Source organism: Rhinolophus hipposideros (assembly GCF_964194185.1).
Source record: "Rhinolophus hipposideros genome assembly, chromosome: 10".
In the NCBI taxonomy this organism is placed as follows: domain Eukaryota; kingdom Metazoa; phylum Chordata; class Mammalia; order Chiroptera; family Rhinolophidae; genus Rhinolophus; species Rhinolophus hipposideros.
Window position 1 is genome coordinate 4,211,501 of NC_138056.1, and position 26,967 is coordinate 4,238,467.

Genomic DNA, 26,967 nt, shown 5'->3' on the forward strand with positions numbered 1-26,967 from the left:
CAGCCTACAGGTAATGATGTCCCTCAATGCCTCTTTTGTGTCCGATTACCTCTTTTTCATTTATTAGTCAAAGAAAAGACTTTTACTATCAAGAAAAATGTAGACAACAGTGCCTCCCTCCCCCGGGGACAGCCCATGTATTATAAATGCTGAACTCCACTCTTTTCCCTTCCTCTTGGCTCATACTATTTTGATCCACATCCCTTTTCCAGATTGTTGTTGCTGTTCTCTGTACTTGGCTAGAGTCACATTTAAAGTTCACATAAACATTTTCTAGCAACCAAATGATCCCAATTTTAAAAGATAATTATTCTTGAAATCTTTCACATTTCTAGACATAAAAATGAGCTAACTAATAATGTTGAAGGAGCAGAAAATCTCTAAGAAATTCCTTACTGCCACAGGAACACTCCATATTAAAGAAGAAAAGAAATTCACATTTGCCAGCTCTTAAAAAAATGAACACCCTCTAATACTTGTAATTTTTAAGTTTTTTAAATACTATCCAAAACAGACGGCTGGTACTTGGTTATTCAGAGTTAGCAAGACACCGAGAGTAATCAGAAATAAATAAATAAATAAATAAATAAATAAATAAATAAATAAATAAATAAATCCAACAACCTAAAAGTAAAACAGAGTGAACAAACCTGCTGGAGTGACCAACAAAACAAGTGCTTTAAGTACGCAACACCTCAAATTCCTGGGTAAGGAAAAACTGACAGCTAACTTCTAATTAATTTCAACAGCAACAATGGAAAAAGACGGGAAAGACTGGCAAAGTGCTAAGGGAAAATAATTATCAATCTAAATTTGGCAAAAGTGCCTTTAAAATATGACCAAAAATATACATAATGTCTAATCTGTGGAATTTTAAGAGCAACAAAATGAAAACTCGGCAACAGCACCATACAAACCAGGAAGGAGTATAAGACCAAAACATTCTGAAGTTCTTATAAAAGTAAAGGGATCAATGAACTTCAGGCTGTAAGTTAAATATGAAATGTCTAAGATTACCGAGAAAATAAGTGTCTATTAAATATATTACTGGGTATAGGGGGTAGACAGGAACAAAAGGAATAAAAACCACAATACATAGGGCAAGAAAAAGAAAAGGAACAGGAAAAAAAAAGCCAAGTTAGAAAATACAAAAGAAGATAATAGAAATAAACCAAATATTTTTCTCACAATTAACATAAATGGACTAACTCATCAGTTTAAAGTAAAATTATAAAAATGCAATTTAGTTATGTGCTTTCAAAAGGCCCTTCTAAAAATGATTAAGGCCAGGGGTCGCTGGTTAGCTCAGTTGGTTAGAGTGCGGTGCTCTTAACAAGATTGCCGGTCCGATCCCCGCATGGGCCACTGTGAGCCATACCCTCCATAACTAGACTGAAACAACTACTTAACTTGGAGCTGATGGGTCCTGGAAACACACAATTAAAATAAATAAAAGTTAAAAAAAAAAAAAAGAAAAAAAGACATTAAGGCCACAAAAAAAGTTGATAGTGAAAGGGCAGAAAAATATGCATCAGGCCAACATTAGCCCAAAATCACTTGGCACACTATACCAATATCTGACAAAACATACTTTACCGGAAAAAACATTCCTAGAAACAAAGATTCACAAATTGTGCAAGTCACTGGGAATTTAATAATTCTAAACTTACAGACACAAAACAAAAACAGAACTACAGAAACTTGGCAAATCTCCCAGAAGAAGGGATATTAACAACACCTCCTGTAATTGATATAGGACAAGCAGACTAAACTAGTTAAGGATACTAGTTTGAATGTGAATTCAATTAATGTGTTTCATCTAATAGATAAGGAAGGGAAAGGCTCACCTTAAAACTGGAAACATTCTTTTTACACACACGGAATACTGATAAAAATTTGCCACAAACTAGACAATGTTAAAACAGCCTCAAAAAATTTCAAAGAATCAAAATCACATTGGACCTCATTTCATTAACAAAATGCATGCTACCAATCAATAAAACAAAGATTAAATAAAGATATATACAGTACATATACAGTAAGATTTCTCAAGAGACTTTCTAAGCTTCTAAGTCAGAGCTTAGAAGAAATCAAATGAAAATCTGAATATATTCAGAACTGGAAGATGTAGAAATTCTACATAGCAAAACTTCTGAGATGAGCTAAAGTGGTAGTAAAGGGAAATTACTACTTTATTTGGAAACACACACGTATGTGAAAAAGCTAAAAATTAATAACCTAAGTCCTGTTTAAAAAGTTAATTATTAGTGATTAATTACAAATAAGGCATGAATTCAAAGGCAAAAAAATGAGAATTTTCTGCTAGTATATTTTAAAATGCACAAAAAATAAACGAATTTTAGAAAAATATAAATTACCAAATGTGACTCAAGAAAAAACAAAAACTTGAATGATTCTGTGAATGTTAAAGCAACCAAAAATCAGTGATTTTTAAATCTCAGAAACACAAGGCCCTGATGGTTTTACAGGCAAGTTTTACCAGCAATGAAGAAAATGATAATTCCAACTTTATATACATTTAAGAGAATAAAAAGGAGTAAATACCACAGCTCATTTTATTAGACTAGACTAACCTTGATGATAAAACTCCTCAAGGTTATTTTAAAAAGGAAAATTACAGATTGATCTTATCAATGAATGCAGACCCACAAATCCTAAGATATTAGCAAGTCAAAAACATACAAATCATACCAAAAGTATTTTTTTAAAAGAGCATGTCACGGTCAAGCTGAATTTATCCCAGAAATGTAAAGTTAATTTAAATCAATGTCTCTTAGAGCAATTTTTCACATTATTAGCAGATTAAAGGAAGACAAAACATTATCATCATCTCAACAGATGCAAACAATGCATTCAATTAAGTTCAATACCTACTTGTGACTTTCTAAAATTCTCCATAAACTAAGATGAAGAAATCTTCCTCAATCTAAAAAAAAAAGTACCCACACATTTAATAGTGAAAGATAAAAGCATTTCCTTTAAAACCAGGAATACAATGATGCCTGCTGTTGCCATTTATATTCTCCATTGTAATGGCTGTCCTGAAGCAGTGCGATAAGAAATAAAAAGTAAAAGGGCTGGGAAAGACAGAAGTGTCATTATTCAAAGATGAGATGATTATCTACATAAAACCCCAAAAAGAGCCCACAGGCAAATTAAGTTAGAGCAGTTACTGCACGTGTGAGCTGCATAAAGTCATCTACATTTCCATTTGCCAGCAAATAGAAAATTTAACTTAAAAAATTATTTACAACAGCAACCCAAACTATAAAGTACCCGAAGAATGTATCTAACAAAAGATGTGCAAGACAGATAGGGAGAAAAACCATAAAACTTTTTAAAAGACAACTACCTACAAGTCAAAAATCTATTCCTCTTCTACCTGGGAAGTGAGGCCTAGGAGAAAAGATCAGAAGACACTGAGCTCCTTTTTTGCCCTTTTATTCCATGCTTTCAATAACCACTTTTTAAAGATCCCATAGCACAGTAAAAACGCAATTCACAAATTGGAAAAGGGTATTTGTCACACAGATATTTAATAAATTAATCAGAATATGTAAGAATTCCTACAAATAAGAAAAATGAACTCAATAAAAAAATAAGACATAAACAGGCATTTTATAAAAGTGGAAAATCTGAAAAGGCAGAAAGATGCTCCACTTCATTAGTGATCGGAGAAAAGCACATTGGAACCGTGCAAAAGTGAATTAATAGAAATGGACAAAGGATTCGAACAGACTTTCCTCTAAAGACACACGGACGGTCAATAAGCACATAAGGAGATGCTCAACAGCACCAGTCACTACGGAACGGCAAATCAAAACCACGGAGACACCACACTTCACACTCCTAGCCTGGATTTAATGTTGTTTTTTACAGGAAAATAATAAATGTTGGCAAGGATTTAAGAAATTGAAATCCTGATACATGTTGGCAAGAATGTAGCCATTCTGGAAAACAGTTTGGTAGTTCTTCAAAATCTAAACATAGTTACCATGCCACCCAGCAATTCCACTCCGAAGTACACAGCAAGACAAACAAAGGCATAGGTCCACGCAAGGACTTGCGCACAGCAGTAGTGGAAACCCAGAAGTCCACCCACTGACAAATGGCCAAGTTACACGTGGTCTCTCCATACAATGGAATGTTGTTCGGCAATAAAAAGCAATGAAGTACCGCGGCCGACACCTGCTACCCGATGGACGCGCCTGGAAACACTAGCTGAGTGCAAGCAGCCAGACAGAAGAGCACAATGTTGCGTGATTCCATTTATAGGAAATGTCCAGGATAGGGCAATCGATAGAAAGAGTACTAGCGGCTGCCTCGTGCTTAGGCAGAAACGGAGAATGTGAATGGGTACAGGTTTCCTTTGGGGCTGATGAAAAAGTAAAATTAGACTGTGGGCATCATTACACAATTCTGTGAGATACTAAAACCCATTACATTGTACACTTCAAATGGGTGAACTGTATGATGCGTGAATTATAGCTCATTAAAGCTGTTCTTTTTTGAAAAATGTGATGTAAGTTCACAGCCACCAAATTGGCAAATTATAAAACCGTCTGACAGTGCCAACCAAGGGTTAGAAAGGATAGAGAGCAGTGCCGGTAGGAGGGCAAACGGCACGGCCATTTGGGGCAACAGGCGGCACCATTTACTCAAGTTCAAGATGTACAGGTGCCAGCAGCCTGCTCGGTCTAAGCCTGGAGAAATGCTTCTGCACCTGCTCAAAACAGCACTGTTTCTTTACTGGAAACAACCCCACCCTCCCATGACAGGACCAGGAACAAAATGAGACGTATTCGGTCTGAAACAGAACACAGACGTGAAAAGGAGTAAAACGCAATGACAAGCATCGCTGGACAAATGGCACATGTGGATGCCCTCACCTAACCTCGCGTCCCAGCCTCAGCGCCATGGCCACCCCGTCATCACTCCCCGGACCTGCTCCTGCTTTGCCACTTTCGTTCAGGGAAAAGCACAGCTCCGACCCAAACGCAGCACTGTCTACTCAGCTTCTGGTAAAAAGAACACAACTACTCTTTGCCCTTGAAACTCGGGGGGCTCCCCGCACATAGGCCGTTCCATGTTGCTACTCCACTCACATGCTTACTCATCCATAGAATATTCCATACCTTCTCCTGTCTCCTCACAACCCATTCGGCCCTACTCACCCTCACTTTCACAGATTGCTGGCAACTTCTATTTCACCGGGAAACGAAGACGACATGTCCACACACTCCCACTATGGGGGGAAGAAGAGCCCCCCTTCCTCCTCTCACCACGGGGAGCCTATGGACACTACGTGGGCATGGCTCCTCTATTCGTGGACCTCTTCTCCCGGGTCTTCCAGAACCCTCCCGTCCAGGCTTTTCCTGCACCACCCTGTGGAAACGGTCGAGGTCATCAAGGACTTCTCAGCCCTCATTTTACTTGACCTTCCAGCAGCAGCACTGGGCACAGGTGCCACTCTTCCTCCATGACAACATCCTCCCTGGCTTCACAGGTGCCACTCTCACCTGCTTCTCCTCCACCTCAGGCTGCCCTGCCCTGCTTTCCCTGCGGACGCCGCCCTTACTCATCTCAGCGCTTTCACTCAACCTCAGGACTTGTCTCACGTGTCTGTCTTCAGCCCAGACCTCTCCTCTCAACGCCAACCGCTTCAATCCTGCCCGTCTCATCAGCTCTCTGAAAGCTTCACAAACTTAACTCCTTTGAATAAACCCAACTCCTGATCTGACTTCCACAACCTGTGCCCCCCCAGTCTTCCCTTTTATCATAATGGCAGCTCCCACCACAAGCAAAACCTCCCAGGATCATCCTTCACCCTGCTCTCAGCAAAACCCCTGGGCTCTACCTTCAAGACGCATGCAGAACACAACCACTTCTCACTTTCACCCGTGTTCCCACTCGCCTCCAAGCTGCCATTATCTGTTTGCACACAGCAGCAGCTATTTTTAACACAGCTTTAGGGGGTCCTTTGAAAAAAAATCAGATCTCAGGTCACACTTCTGCTCTAAACACTACAAATCCCCATCTCATTCAGAGAAAGACAAAACCGTGAAGAAAAGAAGGCCAGTGTGACTGGCTCTCCCCCACCGTCTGTGACCTTGTCTCCTGCCACTCTCCCTGGGGCTTTCCCTCCAGCCAGCCTGGCCTCTCTACTGCTCCTTCCTGCGACAGAGAAGGCACAGCCCTCTAAGCACCTCCTGCACACTAGGCCCTCTGCCTAGAAGGCTCCTCCCATCCCGCCCGCACCCAAAGCCACGTGGCTCCTTCTCCCCTCCTTTAGTTCAAAGGGCCCCAACTCAGGGAGGCTCACCCTAGTGACATTTCAATCTGCAAACAGCCCCCACCCAGACACGTCCCTGCTTTACCTTTCTCCCCACGGTATCTGACTTATCTGTGAACTGTCTTTCCCCACTAAAATGTAAGCTCCCTGAAGGCAGGGACTTTTGTCTGCTTTGCTCACTAATACACCCAGCAGCAGAACAAGTATGACACAATAAGTACAAATATTGGAACAAACGGATCTCAAACACAATGGGCAGAGGAGTCACAGAATAAAATTATTCAATTTATATAAAGACATGCAAAACGTAAGTTATATAAGGACACATTCACAGATGGTAACACCATAAACTAAAGCAAGAAAATGATACCCGCAGGGCAACGCTTGCCGTGGGGCAGTCAGAAGAAGAGGTCGGGGAGGGCACACGGAGTCAACGGCGGCAGCAACGGTGTATTTCGTAAGCTGGGCGGTGGGTACACAGCTGCTGGCTTTTACATTTAGTATCTGTACACACGCTGATATATATTCTTTGACACATGAGCACATTAAAAATCAAAATTAAAAAATAGGTTAGCACAGGGCAGGCCAAATCCAGCCCACTACCTGCTTTCGTAAATAAAACTGTGTTGGAAGACAACCACCTTCGTTTGTCTGTATGTTGTCTCTGGCTGCTTTCACCACAGGACAGAGCTGCGTAGCGACAGGGACCACGGAACCCTCAGAGCCCTTTACAGAAGAGAGCTGTCTGTCTGGTACGAATGTGGAATTTGTAAAGAAATTAAGTGCAAAATAAAAAAAGTCCAATCATCTGTTAAAATACATTGATCCTTCAAGGTAGATGTGATTTTCCAAGCACCCTGGAAAAATATGGTTCTTTATGAGACTCCAAAGCAAACGGAGTTACCTTTATAATGGCAGAAAGATTTTCAAGAATGTTTTTGAAAGCAACATGCAAAACCTCAATTTATGATCTCTACTCCCACCAAAGTCAGAAAATATTACCACATTTATGTAAGTAAAACATACATAACGTAAACATGAAAACACACAAAAACGTGCACATAAACACTAACTCCCGAACACCCCCGACCCACAGCACCCCCGAGCAGCTGGTTAGACCTCAAAGGTCCTCCGTGATCCCATCACAGCCCATTTCACTTCTTCACGGCATTCACCGCACTTAGTCGTTTCTGCAGCTATTTCTATTCTTATCACGAAGATTGGTGAAGGTAGTAATATTAATACAAATATTACTCTTGTGCTAGGCCTTGTGCTAATTCGCCTATATTTAACATTAATTTCACAGATAAGGAAACTAAAGGATAGAGATGTCATCTAATATTAGCATCACACGGCTGGAAGACTGGGAGCCAGAACGTAAACCAGCTATTTCAGGCCGAGCACTCTTCCCCTGACCGAGTACAGACAACAAGTACTAGTCTGCGAAAACTCCCTTTGCTTAAAACACTATCTATGAGAGGTGTCAAACGCGTAGTTGTTGAATCCAGTGTAACAAGGGTCCACAGTGGCAAGTGGGGGGGTCATTCAAAGACCATCATTTACTCAGGGTCTCAGAGCAACAGAGGCAGACACGGAGGCAACAGAAACCCTGCATATCTATGTTCATAAGAAAACCAGGAGACACTATGCCCTCGTCCACTACAATGACAAAACTAACATGTACCACCACCGAAAGCAAACAATTCACAAGTTAACCCTTTGTCTTAACTCTCTCGGTGAGACCTACCTGTGATGTCACTCTTGAAACAAATGACACTTGGAATTGGGGTCTAGCGGGGCCACCAAAGCCCTAAGGAATCACGCAGGAACTGAGATTTCTCAGCTGCCTGCGGGTCCATTCTCCAGCCTGGCCTAAATTTGTCTCTAACAATCAAGGATCTCTAAGCTCTGTGCCAGCTCCAAAACCGTGATTCTCACGAGAAGAAGCCCCAAACAGCCAACAGAGTCAGTACTTGTCAAAGCTCCTCCTGCCACTGCCCCCATCTGGGAATTGAAAGCTCAGATTTCACCAAAGTCCAGCCAATGTCCGCTAACTACGAGGCCAGCGTGCGCCTCAGTGGGTAGTGTAACACAGCTGCCTTCCTTACCCTGCCTAGGGGCTCAGAGAGCCATGCATTCTGGGGCAAAATGCTTTCTCTTCTTGTCCGAGTGCATCTGACACCAGCACTGTTGTTCAGACAGACATCAAGGCACAGGCAACTCAAGGCTGCACCGAGCACTCCCCACGGCTTTCTCCACGTCAGACTCAACATTCAATCATACTCATTTTTGCAGCCTTTTTATTTTTACTTTTTCCCTGCAGCCTTTTCAGTTCTGCTCTCTAATGCTCAAAAAAAACAATCTTTCATTCATCTTCCGTTAGGCCACCAGATTTCCCAGCAGTCGACCTCTGGGACACACGAACCATTCCAAGTTAATACATATTCCCACTGGAAGAAATTTTGCAACTAGCAACACCCTAGTCTTCTCCGGAGTCGTTGAGAAGCACAAGATCAGAGCCTCCTTATATCAGTAAAAAGAGGTGCATAACCTATCAAACTTTATTATATAAACCCATAATCGAGCGCGTAATCCTCAATAATACTTAGAAAACAGGCCAATGCTAGCTAGAGGTATGTGACAAGTAGTAAACCATCTCTACTCAGTAAACCCAGATCTTTGCCAAGTATGTGACATAAAAATGTCCCAGTTAAGGTAAGAAGCCTTTCAAGTACTGCACAGATCCCTTTACTTGCTTCTTTACCATCTAGGCAATCTACCTGGTATCCAGATATCAGTTCGTTCATAATCACCCAAAACCTGAAATAAACTGGGTATTGATCTAATAACTATTAGGTTAATGCAAAAGTAACTGCAGTTTTTGCAATTATTTTTAACCTTTTAAACCGCAATTACTTTTGCACCAACCTAATAGTATCTCCTCTCTCCCAGTAAAGAAAAATAGAGAAAGGGAGAGAGGAAGAAAGGAAGCTTCCGTGGCAATTAAATCTAAGCCAAAGGTAAAACAGATCTCCACTCAACCAAGACCCAGACTACAGCAGAAAAAACCATTTCCGTCCCCTGGAAGCACCGTGACTTCAGGATGCCCAAGATGTTAAGCGAGAACCTACATCAAGGCCCTGGTCAGTGTGTAACCAGTCAGTGTTTCAAGTTTGATTGAATGACTGACAAGCAACATCGATGGACCAAAAGACAATACAGATCAATCCTATTTGACATTACAAAACAGCTTTACCAGTATGGCAAGAGTGGCACCACCACCAAACCAAACCAAACCAAGGAGGCAAATCAACATAACCATTTAATACATGGAAAAAAACAAAGTGTAACTCCTTTATCCTCTGGCAAAAAGACTTCTGGAATCTCGATCACCCAACCAGCAAACGCAAACGAGTGCTTTTCCTCTGAAGAGTCTAGGGCCTCTCACCAAGAGCCTACCTACCGACTTATTTACACCAGGTACCATTTTAACAAGCTCTGTTACCTGGTCTCCCAGGCAAACTCTGTCTCCTTTGTAATACGGCCTCTCCTTCTAGATTGCACGGCCTTAAGCACCTGGTCATGAGTGACTCCCTAAAACAGTTCCTGGTAGAGTCAAGACAATATATTAGCTGATCAAATAAATGAAAAATAAATGAAGATTAGAAGTACAGGGCGGGAGGGGTCACTTGTCATTCTCAATCTCGGCCATAAGTCGAATTTTAGGATGAAGGATTAGAAAGTGCCTGCATAAACTCCTTTTTATGTCCTGATGCTAATATTTAGTTGCTGAAAATGTGTATAGTTTTTATACTAACATTTATCCATTCAATAAACTAGATCATCTAAATCGCAAGTATGTGTGAGAAAAGAATCTCTGCCCTTCTCTACTACTGCACCTCATCCCCCCCCCCCCAGGAAAAATACTCACTGACCTGGGTCAGAGTCCAGGGCACAGAGGAAGCCCCTTTACTAGCAGGCAAGGGTCACTGTGTAAAAAGGTTGAACATAAAGTATGCCTCTCTCTTGCGCTCAAAGGGCAGAATTGGCAAACTGATCCAGGGCTAACTCTCTGGAAATAAAAAAAGGTAATGATGAAGCTGGCATCTAACAACAGAATTAACAGCTGATGGACAGGATGAGGGCAAAAGATACAAAACTCAAAAATCACACTAGTATAGAGCTGTTTAGCAAGGGAGCAAACAACACTCAAAGCCTGAGAGTGCTACTAAGTTTCAGCACAACATCCTCATTATTTTCCTGAGGGAAAGGAGGAAACGTTTTCTAAATTATTTTACAGAATCAACTCATTTAAAATTTCTTTTCAAGTTCCATCTTCAGGCACCTGCAAGTAATGTATGGACACCATCCCTTCCACCACTAAGTCATCTCCAAGGTGGGACCGAGGTACCACAAAGACAGAGCTCACAGATCACCTGAAGGACTCCCTGACCTACTAGCAGCCCCTAAAATTTGTGATATTGCACAGCGGTGCCAAAACCTAGCTGAACTTCAGTATTACCTGGGGAGCGTTTTAAAAATATATTCTCAATCACACCACAAATTTCCAGAGGTGGGATCCATCAACCCATGGTCTTAAAAAGAATCCCAAATGATTCGAATCCAAACCAGTCTAGCATCAGTCTTGCTCAACCTTGGCATTATTGTTATTTGGAGCTGGAGGGGAAGGTGGGAGGAGGGAATGCTGTCCCGTGCATTACAGGATGTTTAGCAGCTTCCCTGGTCTCTACCCTTTAGAAGCCAGTAGCAGCACACTGCTCACTCCCACAGGGGTGACAAGTTGAAATATCTCCAGACATTGCCAAATGTTTCTCTGGAGGCAAAATCATCCCTCAGTTGAGAACCACCGATCAGGAGTGAATAAAAACCAATCATTTGAGGTTCTCTTCGGGAAGAAGGAAAAAACAAAACAAGAAAGCTACTTAAAGCCAAGAAGCGAGGTCTATGTTTTCAGTTCCTCTCACCTGAGAAAAGTAGCTAACACTACTCAGCCCACTGGGGCTCAGATCTTGACTTATAAGGAGGAACAATAAGTTCTTGGGCTTTTCATGAAATAAACTCAATGCTGAGTCTTAGCTGAGCAGCTGGTTAGACGAGCTTCACTGTCACTGTCATTTCCTCTTCTTCAGGATAACAAAACATTGTAAAATTTTAGACCAATATACACTCAAGACTGCATCTCAAATATCCAAAATACAAAACTGCAACATACAAGTGTATCATAGAAACAAAGTAAATATTGATCCTGACAACTACTATTCTAAGGAAGAGATGTTTTATCTGCAATAAGCATGTTATCTTTGTACCAAATAGATACCAAAAATTAAACAAACCGAGCAAACCTCACCCTGTCGAGTCTCAATTTTACTACTATTCACTTTATGTCCAGCTATGGTCTCACTCTCAAATTCTCAAGATATTAATTGAAACTAGCAAGTTTTTGGTTTGTTTTGCTATAATTTACACAAAAGCTATTATAGTTTTCTAATCCAAAATGATCTTCTTCCCGTTCTTGAGTAAGTTAGACCAGCAAGCTGCTCATCTCTACTTAAGACTGAGTCTATCCAAGTAACAGTTTCCCGGTGCAAGTCAGGTCCTGAGCGAGCAATGCCGGGGAAAGGGAGAGCATGGTTTCGAGAACCAGGGAGACGCACACAGGGCAGTTGTTAAAAGGCTGTGGGTGTATGTGTGACCGACTGGATGGCACTTTGTTAAACGTTCTGGATTCCCTGATCCGACACACTGAAATGCAAAACAGCTGATTCCCCAAACCATCTTTAGAAATAAATGTCAATACACAATAACCTTTCGAAGCTAAACCACCACCCAAGAGTACACAAAGAAACCCTGGACTTACTGATTTGGGGGGCAATCATACTAAGGACGTAGCACCCAAAGGGAAAGAGGGAAAGAATCTGAGTGGAGCTGCTGACGGGCTTTTCTTTATTTACACCTCCTGAACCAAGCACTGAGGCACCACCACTAAAAGTCACTCCAGGAAACGTGTGTAATTCAGGGAACCTTCAACCACCGCTCTCCGGAGAAAAACCGGAAAACATTTCCACTTCACTTTCTCCCTCCAGCTGATTCTTTACACAAACTTTTCTAAAGACATTCACGCAGAGCCAGGGCTTGCACTCGTCTCTGACTTTCTAATGACACCCAAACGTTTAAACCAGCAGTAACAGCCACCGAGCACCAGGCTGACCGCGGGCCGGGCACCCCCCCACCCGCGGCTACGGCAGACGCTTACCAGCCCCAGACGACACGGCAGCACCGGGACCGAGTGACTTGCCCAAGGTCACCAAGCCGGAAACTGGTGGAACCAAGACTCGAGCGCAGGCCGTCGGACGCCGGGGGGAGTGACGGTCGCGCAGACACCCCCCGCCCGGCAGCCGTCGCCCGGCGGGACGCCTGGGGTCCCTTTCCCACTGGCCGCCTGCCCGCGCCACGACCTTGAGGGCTGAGTCGGAGCGAAACCCGCGTCAAAGTGCGGCGACCTCCGCGCGAACAAGTGCCGCGGGGGTGAAAGGAAACGACCCAGGCGGAGCCCCTCCCATAAAAGCAAAACATAAACAAAGCTGCGCGGGACCCAGAGAGAAGGTTAAATGCCGGGAGGATCACCCGAAGCGCTGACGCGCCGGGACGGGGCCACCTCCGAGGCTGGTCCCCAGCCCCGCACGGCCTCGAGCCCAGCGGGGACGGCGCGCACCGGCCGCTTTCGGAGGGAGGCGCCTCCCGCCGCGCGAGGACCACCCCCGTCGCTCACACCCGCCGGCGAGGCTTTCGCGACCCGCTCGACGTCCGAGTCCCAACACCGGAGAGAAACGACGCTCCGAGCGCTGGGACTACTCGCCGACCGAGCCGCTTCTCGCGCTTTCCAGCGAGTCCGCGGCGCGGGACCGGGAGCCCACGCGACGTGTCCCCCCGAGGAGGACTCCAACAATGGCCCTCGCGCGTCCGCAGCGCGCTGCCCCTCAGCTGGACACGCTTCCGGGGCTCGCGCGGGGCGGGCCGGCGGCGGCGGAACCGGGCCGGGCCGGGTGAGGGGCCGCGGACCTCACCGCGGGCGCCAAGTTCGCCGTCGGGCCCGCGTCCCGCCCCAGCGCCCCGCACGGCGGGGCCCCCGCGGCCCGTGGCGGGCGAGCAGGAGGCTGACAGGCGCGGACCGCGACGCCGGGAGAGCCGGGGCGCCGCGCCTCTCGGGCGGCCGAGCGGCGAATTCCGGGGGGGAGGGGAGGGGGCCGGGACGCTCCCTCCCCGCGCCGCCGAGGCCAGGGGGAAGGGCCTCGCCGCCGACCGCGCGCCGCGCACCCCGCGCCGCTACCCGCTCCGCCGCCCCCCGCCCCCTCCATTACCTGGAGGTGCCCGCGACCCGCCGCTAGTTGCGCTCAGGCGGGAAACGCGCTCACCGACACCATCAGCGAAGCGCCCAAAATGGCGGACGTATCAAGCAGGCCTTGAGTTCTCCCCGCCCTCCCTCTGGCCTCCTCGCAACCAATTGCGGCCCTGCCCCCGCCCCCGGCTCCACGGTCATTGGCCTCCCTCTCCCGTCCCCTGCAGCCTATTGGGGCGCCCCGCGGCCCCGTTGCACCCACTCTTATTGGCTCGCAGGCCCCGTCAGTCAAGGGCGAGGGGCGCATTCTTTTCCCATGGACTTGACGGATCCGGAACCTCTAGGACCCCGGAGTCTGCAAAAACAAATCAGAAACCAGGAGGAACCTGGCTGGGTCCCCCTCCGCCGTAGCAACAGCAGGGCCCCTGTGTGACGGACGCTTCGGACCACCAATCCGATAGCAAATGCTTTTTAAAACTAAATTGAGCCAAACCAATCATGGCCGTGAAGCTGGAAGCTGCAAGGGAACCAATGGGGTAGCGAGACCCGTGGGCGGGTTGGAGAGCCTGCAGGAAACCGGTGATGACGTGAGTCACAATATGTGTCCGCGGCGGAAGTCATCTGGACCTGGGGAATTAGCTCAAATGGTAGAGCGCTCGCTTAGCATGTGAGAGGTAGCGGGATCGATGCCCGCATTCTCCACGGCTGAATTTTATGAAGGGAGACCTGCACGTCCTCGGGCACCTTACGAGGAAAAGGTGGCTGTCGCAGGAGTTAGGGTCACGGTACAGGGGCCAGACCGGCGTCCCCTGGCCGCTAGCCCGCCCTACAGCGCCGGGAGAGAAGAAATGTTTTGTCTTGCGGAAGGATTTACACACGAGTTTCTCCCGAAATGCCAGAGGGCGACAATTGGCCACAGGGCTAAAAGCTGGGGGCAAGTCAGCGTCCGGTGAAACCCGGCCGGAATTCAGCGAACGCAGAGGCACGCACCCACGAGTGTGCGCGCAGCGCAGGGGACGCTTGGGCTGCAGGCTGCGGAAGCGGGCGCTCCGCCTCCGTGGGCAGCCCACTAGTGAGCGCCTGGTGTGTGCACAGCCTGCGGGGGTGCGTCAGACACCCCCTGGGCAGCACCACGTGGTGGCAAGTGACACGGGCCGCCGCGGGGCGGGCCCTTCCTGAGCAGGTGTCATTTCAAGCCAGGGACCGGGAGGACAGCGCTGCAGGCCCCCGAGTCCGGACGGCGGGGAGGGAGGCCCGACGCCCCCGGGGGCTGTTCTGCGCGAGAGCAGCAAGGCCAGGCTACGGGAGGCGCAGAGGGCGGGGGCGGCAGGCCCCGGGGGCTGGACCTAGGGGTCGGGGAGAGGCTGCAGGGAACACTGGGGTAGGAGCTGGTGCCCGAGAGGGAGGCTGGGCGTGGGCAGGAGGGGACAGCTAGGGCTGGGACCTGCCCTCGGGGGCACCGAGGGAGGGCCCAGCCACCCACTGATCCCTTTTCTCATTCATCTTCAAAGGACTTGCCAGTACCTGCTTCAGGCTCCTCCGTCCCAGACTCTGAAGTGGGTCCTAGGGCCATGCGCACTATAATTAAATGAAATAACGCAGTACCTCACCCAATAGAAGTGGGCCCCAAAAGTCTCCAGTTAGATGAGCTCCCAACCTAATCCGAAGGGTTGAAGCCAGGAGAACTTCCTGAAGGGGGAGGCATCTGAGCCCTGCCCCTCACCTGAGCGCAGTGGGGAACCACGGACAGGCTTTGCAGAGTGACTTTGAGGCTTTGCATCGACTTCACAGTTGCCGAGTTTCTAGATTTCACAGAGCACCACTTTCCCCTTTTTCTCCCTAATCCTTTTGTGATTTAATTTTTAATGTTTAAATTTGCAACCCATCTAGACTTTTAAAAAATTTATACAAATCACTTCGCACATGCTCAACAGTTGAAACATAATGAACGCCCATGTGCCAGTCACCCAGCTAGTACTCCTAAACTTTGGGAACAGCCACAGAACTGTATCATTACTAATTCTATCGAGTAATGGCTTTTAAAAATACCATTTATTATTGCCGTCCTTTCATACAAGGAAGGACATTTGAACACACATACGCTCAGGTAGGAAAGACTAGCTCAGGATAAACAAAAAGGCTTTAAATTGAATAAGCTCAACTTGGGGACAAAGCCATCCCATTGGCTTTCCTTTTGTTATTACATCACCAAGGCTCAGTCCTGATCTGAGAGCTAGAGTGGAGCCATGCTGGGGGCAGCCATGCTCCAGAAGGGCCCGAGCTGGTTCTCGGTCAGGTCAAGGTTAGTTGAGGTTGGAGATAAGGGGCCAGATACGCAGCTCTAGTAGGATGTGAAGGGTCGACCTATTTTAACACGGAAATGTAACTCTTCTGTTTCTTTTCCTTTTCTTCCCTACGTTAAGATTCAATCTGGTCTGGGAGAAGGTATTTCCCTTCCTGCTAGAGGACTGTTGGTAGCCCAAGTGTTGGTAACTAGGTTGCTAACAATTAGGGCCGCTAGCTTACGGGGAAAGAACAGAAGAGGGCATTTGGGTGCAGAGAGAGAGAGGTAGAGGCATGGGAATCTGGATGAGGACCTTGAGGGAGGAGCCAGCAAGGGGGTTCCTTGGGGGGACCCCAGCCTGGTGACCTGAGGGTATGGTCTCATACCCTCAAGGGGGTCTCAGTGCTGGGAAGAGCCATCTGAGGGGCTCTCGAGAAGGTACCCTGTAGGGGCCAAGTGGGATCCTAGCCCCACCCCACTTCCCACCACCCAGGTTTCTCCATTTCACCTACATCCCAGTTCCACATTGTCCCGCCTGGCACTGGACATGCCTAAAATCTGGCCACGTGGATTTTGTTCAGCTACCCAGGGCAGCTATGGACCCAAGAGGGCTGCTGGGCCCAGGCAGGGTGGAGCTCCCACACGCATCCTGCAGCCAGCCTGGAGGAGGCCTGAGCTGAGCAAATGGCTCTTTTGATATGGTCGGGAAGGCGCTGTCGTTCCCCGAGGGAAAACCCCCTCGCAGGGCTCAGTGAGGGCTAACAGAGACTCGGAAGTCATGTGTGTCACCGCAGAGGTGAGAGGCTTTGGAGGGAAAGTGAAAGCCCTTTTGGCCACGTTGAGTAGCACCCAGTAGCCAGTTAGTAATGTTTATTGGATAAAGGAGTGATTGAACAAATGAATGAAAACAATTGTGGCTTTTCTTCTTTTTCCCTGAGCCTTGGTTTCCTCAACTACAAATCAAAGATACCTCGCTGGGGTGTTGTGAAGTTTAAATGAAACAAGCTGGGTTAATTTCACCCCCTCATTTAAGACAGCTTAGACATCACCTCCTCCAGGAAGCCTTCCCATCTGAGTGTGATACCCTTTCTGGGGCCCCCAGCAAGGGCTCTGCAGGTAGTGGGTGCTTACTGAAGGCTGACAGATTTATTTGGCACATAGTAGGAGGCCAGCAGTTTGGCCCACTCCCCCTAGCTGACCGCAAGGCAGGAAAGCGTCCAGCAGAGTGGTCTCTGGCCACCAGATGGCACCCGTAGCCATGCAATGGATCTGTCAGGGGACACTCCAGGGTGCTGGGGGGAGAGCGGGAGGGCTGCAGAGGTGACTCAATCCTCCCCCAGCCCACACAGGCCACGGGGGTCACAGCCCAGGTCATTCCTTCCCCACCCCTGGTCTGATCCCTAGTGGACTGGATGGCTGGCAGGGTGGAAGAATGGAGCAGAGGTGCTCCTGGGGACCCCCGATGCATGATTGAAGGACAAGAGAGTGGACGGAGGTCTCCTAGGGGACCCCCACAATGCAGCCACTGCTTCTGAGTCAGCAAAGGTGCCCTCTGCTCCCCGCTTGACTGCCCAGGCCGAGACTGGTACTTTAAATTAGCACCTCAGGGCGTGGGGCCCAACCTGGAAGAACAGGAATCCTGAGTGCTTAGAAGCCCCCTCCCCCGCCCACTGCAGGCAGCTCTGTGGGGCAGGGGACCCCGCCTTGGGCTGGGAGTCTGGGTGCACCATCTAGCTCTGCCAGTCCTTTGTGGTGTGACCTGGGGCAAGTGCGTCACCGCTGAGTTTAACAGTTCCCAGCACCCATTTACCGAGGACCTGCTCCTTGCCAGGCAGACTGGGCGAGGCTTCTTCCTGGGCTTCAACTATGGAAGTCTCTGACAGCCCGAGGGGACGGGCGGGGGACGGCACCTTCCTAAACAGACGGGGCCGGCTGCATGGAGTGGCTAAGAGATGAGGCTGGCCTTCCCGTCGTCTGCAAAGGGGCCTTGGGCATAGGTCCCCCCTCTCAGGTGGCTCGGTGCTCAGCACTGGCTTCCTGTGCTCACTCTCGCTTTGCACTGATGCCAGGTCACCCTGTCCCCTGCATCTACTCTTGGTCCCAGCGGCAGCATCAGCCGTTGGGATGGGAGGTGAACCCCGAAGGTCTGTCCCAGGAACCAGGCCAGGCAGGCTTGTGCCCTGATGTCCCCAGCTATGTTCTGTGGCCAAGCAGTCCTAAGGGCCACCGCCTTCCCACCTCCTCTGTGCCAGGGCTGAGGGTCCAGTGTATTCTGGGGTCCCCCATCATGGAGGCTGCCCAGCAGTTGGTCACCTCTGTGCTCCAGGCCCTGGGGGTGGGTGAATGGTTCAATCTCGGGTGTACGGGGCGGCCCTTCTTCCAGATCTCGGGAGTGTGCATGCAGCACTACCTGTGGTGGTCCTTCCACCTCCCTCCAACATCGCAGTGAGGGCCAGGCCCTTCTGGCTTCCTGCCTCCCCTCTGAATGCCCTCTGCCTGGCACCAGAACAGCCCAGCTTCATCACGACACCATTACTTGCTGACTTCTCCATCTCTTTCCACAGACTGGGGGTCCCCAGGGGCAAAGCCCCGTCCTTATCTAACAGTCTCCTCCAATACCATCCAGGCGGGCATAGGGCAGGCCTCCGGCTGGGGGGCTCCCTCCCGACCTGGGGTGTGTGCGACCTGGCAGCCCCATCCACTGTGTCCACACAGATGGTAGGGACAGGAGGGGTCCCCAGCCCCCAGCACTGTGTTGATGGGCACAGTAGCCTGGGCTGGCACACACACAGTTCATACAGTGGCAGAGACTGGCCAGGAACAGCCCAAAACCCAGGTATAGAATCTTCAGGGCCTCCTGCCAAATGAAAACGGGCCTCTTTCTCAAAAGTTATTTAGAATTTCAAGATGGCAACAACAGAGCATGAAACCAAGTGCGAGGCCCTTCGTGACTGCACGGGTCGGACACCCATGACCTTGGGCCTGCCTGCAGGCCTCTGCCCTGGGGGAACCTGATGGAGAGAAGACACCTGTGCCCAGGAGCACACGCGCACGACCCCGACAGCTGCACAGGGGAAGGCCGGGGTCAGGTTCACTCCGTGGCGACACTCAATTCCAGCGCACACATGGCACAAAAGAACAGCAGTGATGTTTAAAAAAAATTAAGTTTATAAATATTTTCTCCGCTGTACAAAGTTTTCCCAGCCCTGCCCACCCATCATTGTTCACATTTCTCATGTTTTTAAAATCCCAACTATATTTATTTCTTAAATCATAAAATATATATTTTTCTTTGTTCATATTTAAAACTATTTACAGGGGTGCAGGGAGGCCGGGGTGGCCCGGCCGAGGTCAGGACGAGTCCGTGCAGGGGGACGGCGGGGGCGGGAAGAGGTGGAAGTAGCTCCTTTCGGTGGCGGGGGAGGGGGGGCAGCTGTCCTCCGCAGACAAGTACTGGCTGTGGGGTGTGGGCGGGGGCGGGTAGGGGTCTGAGTCTGAGTTCAAATCCAGGTAGTACTTGCTGGCCTTCCAGCGGCTGGCACTGTGGTCACTGTCGCACACGTCTGTGCTGCAAGGTGTCGTCGGGGGCACCATTCCACGAATGATGTAGGGTCTGAGGGGACACAAAGGGGGGAGTGGGACCTGACTCAGGAGGCCCCGTGCAATGCACCCGATGGGCACAGCTCCCCCACGCCCAGCTGTGTGGCCGCTCTGAGCCTTGACCTTCCCACCTCTCAGCAGGTGCCTCGTCCACCCTGCAGGGCGGCCAAGCCAGGCCCCCTGGAAGCCCTGCAGCCCCAGCCAAGGTCGCCTTTATGGACAGAGTGGGGACTCCAGAGTCTACCTTGGGCTCCTCCCTCCACTGCTCTGAGTTTTAGTTTCTCGTTGATAAAATGGAGAGGACGAAGTAGTACCCATTTCAAAAGGGGCCTGTGAGGATTCAGTGAGATTCTGCATGGGAAGTGCAAGGAACTGTCTGGCAGCAAAACGTGCTCAGCAACTGTTCCCCTTTATGTCACCACAGTCAATGCTGGAGACCGGTCGGCCCGGAACGGTCCCATCTTGAGTGAAAGCAACCTGACCCCGGAGATAGTACCCCGCTGCCGCCCCATGAACCGCCTCCCAGACACCTCCTGCCCCCTGAAATCCTGTGTTGGGCCCCCCCGTAGCCTGCCTGTGGGGTTGGGATCACGGTGTGTTTAAGAGCCCCAGGCCTGGGCCACAGTGGGGCTCACAGTGGGCAGGAGGTGGAGCCAGCCCCCAAGGGCCAGCGAGGGGCGCCTGGGCTGAGGGAAGTGCAGCAGGAGGATTTGTCTCATGGGATCTCAAGAGCAGGAAGGGACCCTGACAGACAGTGGGCGGGAAGAGGTATCGGAGGTGGCCCCAAAACCAGGGCAGAATGAACAAAACAGCCTGAGGGGCCTGGCCTGGCTGGTGTGGATGAGACAGCCCTGGGCACAGTGGCCGATGAGGCTGCGTCAGGTCTCTGATCAGGGCAGGGAGCAGTAAAAAGGTGAGCCTCTCCCAAGGCCGCGTGGCTCCCTGCCAGGCCCCGGAGCTCCCGAGACGGACACCAGATGGCAGGTGGCGCCTTGCCCCGAGTCTCTGGGGGGCCTCAGCCACTCCCGAGGTTCTGCCTCCACCTGGGCGGTCCAGCAGTATGCCACAGCCCTGATCTCAGCCGGGGCAAGCCCGGCCCAGGCCACCCCCACCCACCCCATCGGGTGAGGGTGGGCGCTGCTGGCTGAGACCCCAGGGCTGACGGGCAGGAGGTTCACCAACGCCGCCCCAGGCTCTGAGGGCCCCTGGACACGTCAGTATACCCCGATCCCGCTTGATCTCCGCATTCTCAAGTGTCCCGCCCCACCCAGGGACGAGGGGCCTGCAACCCCATTACGAACAACTTGGGGGGCTGAGCAGGCCTGTGGGCTTCTCAGGCTCAAACAGGCGCTTATACCAAGAAAGGACCATCCTATCGAGGGCCCGAGAGGCCCGTGGTGCACCCGCAGCCATGCAGAATTCGATGTGACCCTGTGGGGCCCACAGCTGAATTAACAGTCCGACGCCTGAGCCTAGGCCCCTGTGCAAAGGTCTCCGCGGGCAGTGGGGCCAGCCATGCCAAGGTGGGCAGCCCTGGTGGCATCGTCCAAGGCCAGTCTGCCTGTCCCGGCTAAGAGCCCACTCAGAACGTGGGATCCAGTGGGTTTCTGGCCTCAACACGAGGCCCAGTGGGCTGGTGTGGGGAGGCAGCACGGTGTGCTCCAAGGGCCAGGAGATGCAGGGGAATGAGGGCTGGGCCCCGACACGTATCCATCAGTGCCCTGGAGCCCTCCCCGGGTTTTCTCTCCTAGGAAACGGGACAAGGCCCCTCCCTGCCACAGGCTTGTCTGGAGGCGCAGCCCCACAGCGTGCCAGGGCTGTGCCAGGGCTATGCCAGGACTTCGTACCTGTATGGTCTGGCGGGGGTGGGAATGTTTGAAGAGTAGAACATGTCCATGTTGTACAAGGACGGGTCCGTGGCGGGGGACGGCGGTGGGTTCAGGATCTGAGGAGAACAAGCAAGGGTCATGGTGGCCCAATGGAGCTTCGCGGTCCTTCCACCCAGCCGCCCTCCTGCCCCGGTTTCCTCCTAGAGCAGGGGGTGCAGTCTGTGCAGGGCTGACCGGCCTCAGGAGACCCATGCTCCCAGGACCCTGTCTGCAGAGTGCAAGCAGCTCTGTCACATCCCGAAGGTCGTGGGAGCAGAGGTGTCTACAGCCCCAGGTGCCCTGCCCTGACCCGCAGGGACCCCCAGCCCGGGCGCTCACTCACCCTGAGCTCTGAGGCGGAACTTCGGGAAGGTCCCTGGATGCCTGAGCCAGCCAATCCTTTGCACCGCCCCACCCAAGCAGTGCAAGATGTCCCCATAGGCCCCAGCATGGCCACCTGCACCATGACCACGCACAGGGGTCCTCACGCCAAGGGAGGGGCCACAGCCCCACTGCTGGCCCTCGCGGCGCCTCTGAGCAAATGAGGAAAGGGTGCTCCTTCCTCAGGGGACAATATGGTCCCCAGACTGTGATAATAAATGGACAACTCTATCATGCGAATGCACCCTCCTGAGCCGGGCAGCACATGACTCACCCCATAAAGGGACAGAGGGAGCCGGGTCTGCACCTTCCCCAGCACCCAGCACCCAGCACACAGCTCCTCCAAGCCACGCCTGGTGGGGGCACAGCCAGGTCCCACTTCCAGTGCTCCCACAGCTGAATGGGTACAGGGCTGTCACTGCACGCAGTGAAGATGTGTCTGGGAGTCCTGTTCCCGTACTTCCGGGCTGCACATTGCTCCCTGGTGAGGGACTTCCCCTGTGGGGCCTCGGTTTCTTCATCTCTAAAATGGGGCTAAGAAGACCTGCTTCCTGAGGCTGTCCTAACAGAAGTGCGGCATGGGTCCCTGCTACTTATTTTGGGGAGGGTCCTCTTCTGCCCAAATAGCCACTCTGGGGATTCCTCAGGATCTGACCCCAAAGTTGGCAGGACACAACACTGGGAAGGGTTATTCAGAGAGGGGAGCAGAAACCAGGCAGGGAAGCCGAGCGGAAAGGGCCCCTGGCAGCTGCCTGTGGGGTCCTGTTTCGGCATCTGCCCATGAACCTGACTGGAGCTGGGGTTTTTCACTTCATCCTCCGAGGCGTGCTCTGGGATTCTGCCCAAACCCCCTCCCTCTGCTGCTGTCACTGCTACTTCCCCCAGGGTGTTGGGAGGTTCAAGTCAAGGAGTTGTGGAGAAGGTCTTCCCAGTCCTGCACTGGGCAGATTTCTAGCACTATCGCTGGTGTAGCACCTCAGCGACTTCTTAGCCAATTGCTGAGCAGAGGCTGTACCCTCTCTAAGACTGGACCGTGGCTCTGGGGTGCTTCTTTGGGTGCTCTCTCCCCGCTGATCTGCTTTTCCTGTGTTCTGAAGAGTTCGCTTTACCTCTCACTGGCCGACTGTCCAGAATTCCGGTCCCTGCTAATAATTCTGTCTATTGAACTTTCTCTGTTCCGAACACCATGTGAACTGTAACTACCAGAGACCCCCTGGGAGTCAGCGGCACAGAAACAAAGTCAGGTGCCAACAACATAATCACATTCCCAGAGAATCAAAGACTGAAATATAAAACATGAAACTCTGAGAACATTAAGGAAAAGAACATGGGAAGAAATTGCTTTTCTTTTCTTATGATCAAAGGAGGGAAAGCCTTTCTGAGCACAACTGAAAACCCCTAGATGTCATAAGAGAAAAGATTGATCGTTTCATTGTATAAATGGCAAACACACTACAATCCAAATCAAAAGACAAAAATCTAGGAAAACCAGTTTCAACACACATCTCAAGGAACGGGCTAATTTTCTTAATATATCTATATATAGAAGAGACCTTACAAATGGATAAAAATACTAACAACGCAATATCACATAGACCCTTCAGAGAAAATAAAACTATAAAGGTAATTACACACACAAAAAAATGTTTGACGTCATTTGTAACGCAAGAAATACACATTAAGATTATACCACCGTACGATTTGCAGCTTAAGTTAGATTCATGGAGAGAGTGTTTAAGAGGGAGTCGTGCCAACGTGGCCCTCTGCTGGCCGCAGGATGGACTGTCTCCAGGGGAAGGCCACTTGGCAAGAGTGGTCAAGATGACAGACACTCAGCCTCTGCAGCCCGGGCATTCTTGCTGCTGCCTCCCCTCGGGGGAGTGCAGCGCAGCGCTGGGAGCAACCGGATACCAGGCTCAGGAACCGCCTCCGGCTGCCAGTTACCACTCCGTTCTCGGTCTCGTTGGCCAATGGGATGACGACAGTGCCTCCTTCTGGAGGCAGGTTCCCGTAGCATCCAGAGAGGACACTGGTCAGCTGGCGGTCCGAAGTGCTCAGCTTGCCTTCTCTCAGCAGCCAAACGCAAGGCGCAGAGAGGGGCTCTCGTTACCTTCAGATGCCACCATTTGGGTTTTAAAAAGTACCTACGAATCTACTCTGTACGAGACTATAATGGTGGATAGCTATCATACGTCTGCCCAAGCCCACGGAGTGTACACCACCCAGAGTGAGCCCCACTGCCCACTATGGCCTTGGGTGACGCTGTGGGGTCAGTACCGGCTGTCAGCTGGAACAAACGTAGCACTCGGGTGGGGGTGGGGACAGTGATGGAGGCTGTGCAGGTGTGGGGCAGGGGGCGTGTGCGGGATCTCTGTACCCTCCTCTCAAGTTTGTTGTAAACCTAAAACCGCTCTTAAAAAAACCAAGTCTTAAAAAACGAAGTACATATGTAAAACTGGCAAGATCTGAGTAAGGTCAAAGGATGTCATATCCAAGGCCTGATTAAGATATGGTACTGTTGTCATTGCTGAATGTGACTGTCCCCCAAAATTCCTATGTTGAAACCTACCCTCTAATATGACATTTAGAGGTGGGGCCTTTGGGAGGTGAGGTCATGAGGGTGGGGCCCTCACAAATGGGGTCAGTGTCCTCACAAGAAGAGACCCCAGACAGCTCCCTTCCGCCAAGAGAGAACCAGACGGCCGCCTGTGACCCCGGAACCGGGCCCTCACCAGACACCCAGTCTGCCAGTGCCTTGATGTTGGGCTTCCCAGCCTCCAGAATTGTGAAACACAGATTGCTGTCAAGCCGCCTGGTCTGTGATAATGTTGTTAGAGCAGCACGAACGGACTGACACAACCGTAGGGACGGGAGATGCTCCCACTGGGGAAAACTGGTGAACGGAACTTCGCTGAATTATTTCTTGCAACCGCGTGTAAATATACAGTGGTCTCAAAGGAAAAAGGAAAACGATTACTCCCTTTGCTGGAAAACTAAAGTCCATACTCTTGAATACTTGCTTAAGTACACGTTACTCAGGGAAGACGCACAAGAAACTCTCAACGGGAACCTCCAGGGGGGTTCCTGCTCAGGGTCGGGGTGGGGGGTCCCTCTTTTCACTGTATATTGTATTGTGCCTTGTGAATTCTGTACCATGAACATATATTACTGACGCAAAATCATGTTAATTTAAAAATAGCTGGCTCTGCGTGGGGTTTCTTTTTAGGTGATGAAAATATTCTAAAATTAACGATGGTGATGGCTGCACATATCTGTGAATATACTAAAAACTACTGAATCCTACAGTTTAGGTGGGTGGACTGTACGGTATGTGAATTATATAAAAAAGATAGTTGGCTGGTCAGAGTTGTCTCTTGCTTCCTGATGAGATCCCCCGGCTCCCAGCAGAGCCTAGAGACACAGAAGCCAGTTTCCTGAGCCCCCTGGGACCTGCATGGAGGGTCCAGGGGGCTGCTTCTAGGGGCAAGCTCAGTCTTACATGGGATTCTGGTGCTTTTGGCTAGTTACGTGGAGCAGGGGGAGAGTCAGAGAGTAGGGAGGACGCGAAGAACGATGGTGACTATTCTAAACGCTAGGCTTCTGGCTCCTCTTTTCCTCTGCCCCTAAATATAGTCGGACCCCGAGCCTCCAGGAGACGAGTTCCTGTCCTGCGAACCCAAGATAATGACCTCTGCTGCCTCCTCCCCTCCCACGGCCTGCCATAGTCAGGTGCAACACCCCAGATATGAGAGGCATTCAGAAGGGCATTCAGAAGGGCAGGAGAGCCCAGCCCTGGCTGGTGGGGCTCGCTGGAGACCCCACAAAAAGCTCAAGGGGCTGTCCTCACTGAGGAGAGCATACTGTTTTAGAGAATTAAAAAGCGTAGAACCAAGTCAAGTCAGACCTCAATGTTTATAAATACACAGGTTCACCTACCTCCTTGCATCAAGCTCACCCTGGTTAGCCTGGAGCTGTTGGAAATTTGGGATCCCCCAGCCAGTCTCAGAGAGTCCCCACACGGGATCCTGCAGGGGGCTCGGGCCCTGGGGGCTTCAGTGTTTCACCCTCCGTACGATCATTTCGCTCTGGCACGTGGCTTGGCTAGGGTGAGCCCGACCCTGCCTGAGCTGCCGGAAGCTCCAAGGAGCATTTCAGCCACACAAGTCCCCCCAAGAGTGTCTGTCCTTCAGAAAACAATCCAGTTATTTTCTGTGGACAAGCAAGGTCTTGGTGGGAAAGTGGGGTGTCCCTGGGGAGAACGCTGAGGGGGAGCTTGCAACAGGCACACCTGAGCACCCCGTCCAGATGCGCCCGACAGAGGCAGCCATAGGCGGGCGGGCCTGTGTGGAACAGAGACCACCACCCGGACACTAAAATGCCCAACAGCCACCCTGGAGGCTGGATGATGGGTGAGATTTCTGCTCTATAGATTGTTGTATTGTTTCTAGATTGTCCGTAATAAATAAGGAGTACCCTTTTCTAAACTGGAAACAATATCACTCACTGAAGAGAAAAATGACAGGGTCTGGAGAGAAAGGAAAGTCAACGTTCTCACCATTCTGTAAGGAGGGATAGCTAAGAATTCCAGAGGTCCTGAGGTCATTTTTTAAGGAGTGTCCCCTGGTCAGCCCCTGGTGGTGGGGACCTCCGGCCTGCCAGGCCTCCCCCCGCCCCACTCACCGGTGGGTACAGTGTGGCCTTGGTGCTGGACGAGCTGCTGGACGAGGCTCCAGTGACGTGGTTCCGGTCGTAGAGGGGCACCCCGCCCCGGCCCCCCATCAGGCTCACGGAGCTCATCATGGACTTGCCGCATGAGATGCCTGCCACGCAAGGGGGACAAGCAGGTCAGGCGGGGGCACCCCTCAGACACGGCGGGTCCTCCTCAGCTCCAGCCGCCACAGGACCAGGTTCAGGTGGGTAAGTCCTGGCTGAGGTGTGTCCGACCTCCCCACCACCCCAGGGCCTCTGCCCACCACAGGTGTGAGCCTTAGCTGTAAAATGGGGACACGCACAGCACGTCCCGTGGGGGCCGCTGTGAGCCTGCAGGAAGGAACTCAGAGGGTCTCAGCACACAGCCGCCTGGCACAGACACGGCCCTGCTTCGGGGCTGCTGCCACAGTGACCATGCCACCACCTCGGGTCTCTCGGAGCTGCTGAGAGACCC

The 26,967-nt window shown here is 50.6% G+C and overlaps 2 protein-coding genes across 29 annotated transcripts in view; both read right to left on the reverse strand.

The window, feature by feature from the left end:
* The window catches only part of PPP6R3 (protein phosphatase 6 regulatory subunit 3), a 121,311-nt gene extending 107,487 nt beyond the window's left edge, over positions 1 to 13,824 (reverse strand). For 14 of the 28 annotated variants that reach the window (XR_013994337.1, XR_013994338.1, XM_081064586.1 and 11 more), the window contains exon 1: positions 13,693 to 13,824. The gene's annotated coding sequence lies outside the window, so the exon portion shown is untranslated. Of the gene's footprint in view, positions 1 to 8,060; positions 8,310 to 12,587; positions 13,154 to 13,692 lie in introns of those variants that run through there. The other 14 variants (XM_081064579.1, XM_081064582.1, XM_081064581.1 and 11 more) reach the window with 6 other exon arrangements.
* A 5,276-nt stretch (positions 13,825 to 19,100) lies between these two features.
* LRP5 (LDL receptor related protein 5) overlaps positions 19,101 to 26,967 on the reverse strand; it is a 102,296-nt gene continuing 94,429 nt past the window's right edge. Inside the window, exons 21-23 of the mRNA XM_081062389.1 lie at positions 26,484 to 26,623; positions 21,402 to 21,499; positions 19,101 to 19,567 (exon numbers count right to left, since the gene is read on the reverse strand). Of these exons, the coding sequence (XP_080918515.1) occupies positions 19,306 to 19,567; positions 21,402 to 21,499; positions 26,484 to 26,623 (500 nt within the window). The 3' untranslated portion in view covers positions 19,101 to 19,305. The remainder of the gene's footprint in view (positions 19,568 to 21,401; positions 21,500 to 26,483; positions 26,624 to 26,967) is intronic.